Source organism: Pygoscelis adeliae, unplaced genomic scaffold (genome assembly GCF_000699105.1).
Source record: "Pygoscelis adeliae isolate BGI_AS28 unplaced genomic scaffold, ASM69910v1 Scaffold120, whole genome shotgun sequence".
Lineage (NCBI taxonomy): Eukaryota > Metazoa > Chordata > Aves > Sphenisciformes > Spheniscidae > Pygoscelis > Pygoscelis adeliae.
Window position 1 is genome coordinate 821,801 of NW_008824032.1, and position 7,301 is coordinate 829,101.

The 7,301-nt window shown below is 50.7% G+C and overlaps 1 protein-coding gene across 1 annotated transcript in view; it reads right to left on the minus strand.

Annotated features, from left to right (window-relative positions):
• Nucleotides 1-4,656, minus strand: part of CLSTN3 (calsyntenin 3) — a 12,226-nt gene extending 7,570 nt beyond the window's left edge. Inside the window, exons 1-8 of the mRNA XM_009328717.1 lie at nt 4,569-4,656; nt 3,402-3,597; nt 2,708-2,916; nt 2,247-2,396; nt 1,401-1,586; nt 661-930; nt 258-370; nt 15-177 (exon numbers count right to left, since the gene is read on the minus strand). Coding sequence (XP_009326992.1) covers nt 15-177; nt 258-370; nt 661-930; nt 1,401-1,586; nt 2,247-2,396; nt 2,708-2,916; nt 3,402-3,597; nt 4,569-4,644 — 1,363 coding nt within the window. The 5' untranslated portion in view covers nt 4,645-4,656. The remainder of the gene's footprint in view (nt 1-14; nt 178-257; nt 371-660; nt 931-1,400; nt 1,587-2,246; nt 2,397-2,707; nt 2,917-3,401; nt 3,598-4,568) is intronic.
• Between the last annotated feature and the right edge of the window lie 2,645 nt (nt 4,657-7,301).

Sequence of the window (7,301 nt, forward strand, 5' to 3'; positions counted from 1 at the left end):
TAGTGGGCACTCACCAGTCCAGCAGGCTCCAATCATGAGCAAGGGTTCCTGCCGTGGTGGGTGAATGAGGCCATTGTCGTGGATGAGGGCAGGGTCATAAGAGACGCCATCCACGTAGAGCGTGACAGTAGGGAACTCCAGGTTGAGGGCATAATGGTGCCATTCATCATCGCAGACCTACAGCAGACAGCAGAGGAAGGGATCAGCAAAAGGGCAGAAGGAGAAGGGACATGGGGAAGAGGCAAACGCTTCCTCACCTGCTCAAGCTTCCAGAGGAATTTCACAGGCCTTGCACTTTCCAGCAATGGCCAGTAGAGGAAAGCAATCCGGCAGCCGTGCACAGCCAGAGAGTAATGTGAGTAGCCATCCTCTGCCAGGGACAAGCACAGAGAGTTACGTCTCACACCTCAGAGCACTCTCACTAGCCAGAGCCCAGAAGCACACACTAGCCTGCACAACTGGCACGCAACACCATGTGCTCACAGCGGGCTTGACTGCTCCCTGAAAAAGTGACACCTAAAGAAGCTGTGTTCCTAAAGGAGGGACCCCTGCCCAGGTCCCGCTCTGGAACACAAGAGATTTCCCCCTACAGGGACAATCCCTTCTGACAAGTTACAGGCAGTGGGCAGAAGTGTCACGACCCCAGGAAAAGCGTCTCACCGCTCTGCACTGTACTGCAGATCACCGTCTCCTCTTCCCGCCTGCCTTTGCCAGGCACCACAGCATGCTTCATCCATACGGACAGGGTGAAGTGGTCACTCAGCCCCTCGTGGGCATTTGGCCCATTCACCACAGGCACCTGAGCAGCCTGGCTGCCATTGAACCAGTAGATGAGGCTGCTGTCCTGGCTGTAGTGCACCGAAAGCCGCGCGGTCCAGTTCGCCGTGGGGCTAGGCACCGGCAGCAGGTCAATCTCTCCTGAAGCAGCACCTACCAAGAACGGAAGGAGTCAGGAATGTCAGCATGGGAGAATAAGGAGCCCGAGAACTGGGGAACAGATGAAGAGGGTGCTAGAGGGCTCGTCATAACGTCTCCCAGAGACAGGGAGAGGAGGAGTTGCCTTGTCTTCTCCTATCTGGAGAAGGATGGTGACTTTTCCATCTGTGCTGAGGGGAATCCCACAGACCTTGCGTACTGGGGCAATGCACAGAAACCTCTGGCTTCCCAGCAAGGAAAACATGGGGAGCCCCTTGTAAATACGGGCAGGGTGCCCACTGCCCCTCAACGCAGCACCGTGAGCTAGGTGTTCTCCCAGCCCCGCTGACCACAGCAGATGTGAGGAATGTGTCCCCCAGCATCTCTGCTGTATGAGGCACAGAGCTACCACTGTGAACCCCTCCAGGGGAAGGAGCAGCGTGCTGTGCCACAGTTGCCCTCAGCCCAGGAAAGAATCAATTCACCACAGAGTTTGCGTAGTGACTTCTCGGAGTAGTTATCCCGGTCACAGCCCTTGGCCACATGGTTTGTCTGCAGCTCCACTGTCGCCTGGATGTTCCACAGGGGCTCGTCGCAGGTCTCCAGATGAATGCTGGGGAAGAGCGCAAGGCTGCCTGCACCCGGGGTGTACTCAATCCTCTTGTTCCAGCCTAATGAAGAAGAGTGGAAGAGAGGGATTAGGTTCTGCCAAGGACCCAAGGCCAGAACATTTGGCACACACACAAGTGGCATCTATGGACTAACCCAGAAACAGAGATTTTTGGCCCTTTCCATGTTGAAAAGACAACTTTATGCAGCTGGCATCAGTGCAAGGGAAGATTTCCTAGAAGCAGAGAGTCCAAATTCTCATCTTCTACAGCTAGTACCAGTGTAGCATCACTCCTTGGATTGTTAACCTCTCTTATCAGGCAGAGCAGATATTTAGCTGTGTTGATTTCCCCTTAATTCTATGGACTAAGGTGAACCTGTAGGCATACACCACCTTGGAAAAGCCAAATATCCTCCACATGAGCAGCCCCAAAAACAATCTACATTGAATACAGTCTATGAGCCTTATCAAATACATAATAGTTCACAGTAATGCAAGGAATGATTTTCCAATTTTAGAATTGCCTTTCAGTGGCTTTGCAACAGACTTAGATGTCTGCTGCATCCCCTTAGATGGGACTGACAGGTTGGTGCCAGAACTGAACCATATATATGGGCATAAAAATTTATATGTGTATATACAAATATTTGCAATGAGTAGGACTGAGTAGTAGTTCAGCAAAAGCAAAGGGAAGACATAACTGTGTTTGGAGGTTTCATACCCTGCCAGCTGGGCTTGCAGGTGGGTTTCACCTGGATTTCCACTTCAGCATCATCAGAAGCCCGCTTCTTTCCACAGTCATAGGCTGTCACTGTGAATTTGTAGAGACGATCTCCACTGTACTGCAGCTTCTCTGTGTTCTCGATGTTCCCTGGTTAGCAAAACAAAGAGATCAAGGGAGAGGAAAGACAGTCTCTTCAAAGATGGTCCTTCTAGAAATCACTCTTATTTTTGATCAACTACAAAAACAACCAAAAAGGGGTTCAGTCCCCTTCCCCAGTACCACTCTGTAACAAGGTATAGCATCCCACAAAATGGCTGCTGCGTCTCTGCACCAGGAGAGAGAGATCAGCAGTGCTATAAAATTCACATAGCCCAGCTCTGCCAGCAAATGGGACTGGCAGAGAGGGAGCAAAGCAGGAAAGGGGGAGTGACATGCTCATGGTAGGTGCAGATTCTTACCGTCATTGTCAATCAGAAAGGGAATATTGGGGGTCAGGATCTCATAGTAGCAGATCTGGCTGTACTGTGGCGAGCAGTCTCCATCAATGGCCTCCACACGCAAGATGCGGTCATACAGCTTTCCCTCAGTCACTGCCACACGATACAACTTTTCCACAAAGACAGGAGCAAACTCATTCACATCATTTACTCGAACGTGCACTGTGGCCCTGATGCAGAGAGACATCAGTAAGAACTGATCGGCTGATTAGGAGCCATACACCACCTAAATTTCAGTGTAAGCCAGTTCCCTAAAGTGCGCCAGTCTGATCTCCAGCCATCAAAAGCAACAACAAGGAAAGAGGCCTTGGTTTCAGTGGAGCAATGTCGGCACGCAGGAGCTTGGACAATGGCTTCCCACCCCAGAGAAAGAGCAAAAGGAATGATAATGTAATCTGGACCTCCTGCCTATATGCAGCAACATAAAACACCACCCTTAGACACAACTGTCAAGCAGCCCTCATTTCTACTGTGTTCACTCATGTGACTCAGTCAGTGAACATTTCTCTTTGGGTCTTATTAACATGTTGAGTTATAGTTTCAAGGCTAGAGAAAAATACTTCTGGCTAAAGGAAGCGTTCCCACAGCAATTTTCATCTGCGTTTCTGTGACAGATCGCATTTTGTAACATGCAGCAACGACTGCATGTACTTACTTGTGTGATTTCTTGGTATTTGCTCCATCAGGTCCCTCTCCACAGTCATAAGCCTGGATGGTGAATGTGTGCTCCTTATGTGCTTCACAATCCACTGGTTCCTTGGCCCGGATCAGCCCCTCACCTGTAGCTTTGTCCAGGATCACAGCTTCAAAAGGTACACCTGCCCCATGGATCCTGAAGCCACAGATTTCACCTGGTACCCACAAAGGCAGAGAGGAAGGGGAGAAAGAAAAGGACTGAGGAGAGCGCATTATGCCCCCTTGCTTCCCTCTCCCATATTTTCTTCCTTTCTAACTTACACTCTCCTTTCTCCCTCATTTCTCCTTTCTCTCTCATCTTGAGCAATTTTTGGTTCCCTAGGAGTTCCTCCTGCCATCTCTTACAGCCATTAATGATGTAGACTGCCCTCTTCTGGAGACTATTCCCACAGCAAGGAGTCTTGACCAGCATCAAGAAAGATTAGAGGTTACAAGGCTCAAGCTAGATTTATTAGTGCTACACAGCCACAGTACTGAGGGAGCACCTTATTTCTCCTCTGCATGCCTCAGGGAGGCAAAACAGGTCATGTATTGCAGATAGACAGCCAAAGCAGGAAGATCCATGATGTCTCATCCACCCACACACGCAGGATGTACACAGTACCGCAGGGAACTGCAGATAGGGTCACCTAAATCCTAAAGTTCAGCTCACAGGGACCACTTTTCCTCTCCCAAAGCTAAGGAGGATGCATGAGAAAGCTCCAGGCACGGCCTAAGCAAGCACCAGGAATACAACCCTTGTAAAGCCTCGTCTGTAGTTTCAGGGATTTGTGCTTACTGTGAGGGGATGTAGCACTGCCAACGAAGTGTGCCCTACCAGCTTTCTCCAGTGCTCACAGACACAGAGCTGTGCATGTGATCTTTGGAAATAGCAGAACTGCGTCAAAAAGTAGCTGGCTCCACCCTCAATTTCTCTCCCTAAGGGAAACAGCTCACAGCATCCTAAATCAAGCTGTGCCCAAATTGCCTCCAGACCTCACTGGGGACCTCCTCCGGAACAAGGTTCGGAGGTGATCATTTCCTGGAGAGAGCTAGAATCCAGCACAGGGATGAATGTCACCCTGTCTCTGCCTCTTCATAAGTCTCTCCCTGCCTCCCACCCCTCCCAGAGCTGCTACCCACCTACCTGCATAGCGCAGTGGAGCATCTTTGTCCAGTGCAAACAGCGGTGGGTTGAGCAGGACTGTGTTGTCATTCTCCATGATGATGCCCTGATACTCAGCTTCAATCCAGGGTTTGTGCTTGTTTGCTGAGGTAGATTTGGGGTAAGGGACGGAGGACAGGAATGTGTTAGCCGCCAGTGACAGATTCAGTAGGAAAAGAGCAGAATATCATCCAGTGGCAGGTAACAACCACCCCTCCCCACCTTCTTCTCTGGAAATAAAGAAGTCTAAAATAGGCTGGGAGGAAGAAGCTATCTTTCTTTAGTTCTATTCTACATGGCTCTTGGGAGACCTCATCAGAAACAATGTGTTCCTTCTGGCCTCCTCATTACTACCTTATTAGAAATATGTGGAGCGGCATCTGGGCGCCCAGGAAAGCTGGAGCGGTTAAGAAAAATGAAATCAAGAGGCAGAAGTAGCCTGATTCTGGAGGCAGATTCCAAATACTAAATCCTTTAGCTCACTGAAGCCATAATTAAAGGAACCAGGATACATCTTCCTTTGGGGTGTCCCCAGGGGACAAGTCTTGCATGCAGCCATTATCACTTAGGCCTCACATCCTCTGGACTAAGGCCCAGGATCTACACACATGTACCCAGGTACACTTTCAGTCAGCCATCCTATGCATATAATAACCTACTCTGAAAGTCCCTTGCTCCTTCCTTCCCCACTCCATGGTGCGCACCATATTCCCTTGGCCCCTCCTTGCTAATCCCGTTGGCTGGAGCCCAGCCAGGCTTGGCATGGAGGCAGCAGCCAGCAGGAGGCTCTGAAAAATGTCACAGGCCCAGAAATAGCAAATTAATCTTTATCACACAGGCTCCGGGGCAGGGAAAGGGAGAAATAAAGGGGTGGGGGGGGAGGGAAGGGGAGGGGAGAGAGAAGAAAAATCATTACAAATTAAAAACCCCTCCCCCATGCCCACTCCCTGCCGAACGGGCCTCAGAGATTATATTACATGGCCTAGTTACAACCCCCATTCCCAGATAATCCCCCACTCTCACAGCCCCTGGAGACCAAGATTTATTACAACCGAGCAATACTTTGAGCACAGCATGGCTCAGAGCTGGTGGGGAGGCGGATACAGAGCCTCTCCCTCAAGGGCACTACTTCCAATACGTGAATTCATCCTCTGCAGCACAGTATCCTCTGAAACCATACCAGCATGGCGTGATGTGTTGACTCAAAGGGGACAGTATCCCTTACAACCAAGCACTTCTGCAAATTGGGGCCAGGGGATGCTGCCGGAGCCGGGTGGTGGGCCAGCAGGCAGGGCGACAGGTCAGTGTGGGCATGCACCAGCAGGGCAGAGCGGGCAGACCCAGCCTGGCGTAGCAGCGAAGAGCATGGGTTGGCATTTCTCCCTCACCGTATTGATTAAGATTATAAAGCGTTGCGTAGGAAATCCAGAGAAACATCCATCCTGCTCAGTATGCAGGTGGAATCCTTCCTGTGTGCAAGTGCCCACGTTTCACCCCACCCTTCCATTGCCCCCACCAGATTCCACTCTGTGACGGCTCTAGTCCATGCACCACATCACCGAGGTGGGAATCCATAGCTACAAATGCCAAATATGCCCTGTTGCTGGGGTAACAGGCTGGTGGTAGAGAGATAAATCCTTTGCTGCATCTACCTGCAACTTGGGAATCACCAACCTGGTTTCTTGGGAAATGAGTTACTGGAGATTAGAAAAATATTTGGGGAATATTTTTAGGATGCAGACTCCTACCAGCTTCAAGAAAGCTCCTATAAATCTAAAATAATTTGCAAAAGGTGGGGAGATGTTTCAGAGTATAAATTCACAAAGGAGTGAGAAAATCCAGCGCATAAGGGGCCTTGCCTCGCCACTGGGCCTCTTGGCACTAGAGCAGTACAAATAAATGCCCCTGCCAATGTCAGCATACAGAGAGCTCCGCGTTGCACCCGCCCTGTAGCCCTACCTCTTCCGAAGCACAGAAAGCACCCCGAGGTGTCACATTCCCTGATGACCCTCGAGTCCCTCGCACATTTTCAGATTCTCCCACCCTGTCAGGTTATTGATGCACTGACTCCCCTGGGATGAATTTCTCGCGCCTGTGTCTACAGCCACAGATCCAGAAACCTACATCTTTCTCCATTGCTCTACGTGTTCAAAGAACATCTGCATTCAGAACGTTACAGCTGTAGCGTTAGGGGTTTTTTTACATATTCAGCACATAAAATGCTGTTTTGTATTAGCGACCTGCATAGTTAACACATAACTGTACAATAATTCCTATTGACAGGTTGTAGATGGATGAGCTAGAATTGGAAGATGGAGATAGGGGATGTGTTTCGGAGACCACAGGGGTCTGTGGAGAAGCAACACATTCTCTCTCAGCACGCGAAGGAAGGGAAGGGAAGCTAAATCCACACGGCGATAACTGAAACAAAAGCAAGACAAGTGGGTGGAAAAGGGGAAAACGCGAGGGGAGTGCTAGAAGGAGAGGAAAGAATGGAGAAAAAAGCGGTGGTAGGAGACAGACGGAGGAAGTAGAGAGAGGGGATGGGATGAGGGCGCCCGACGGGGCAAAGAAAGCCGGAGCCCCCGGGGACCGCGGAGATCCCCCGGCAAAAACGTGCCAGACGAAGGCGACGGGCAGCGCGGAGCCGCACCGCCACGGCGGGGGCGGATGGATGAGCCGCGGCCAACGCGCCCCTCAGCCCCGCCGCGGGGG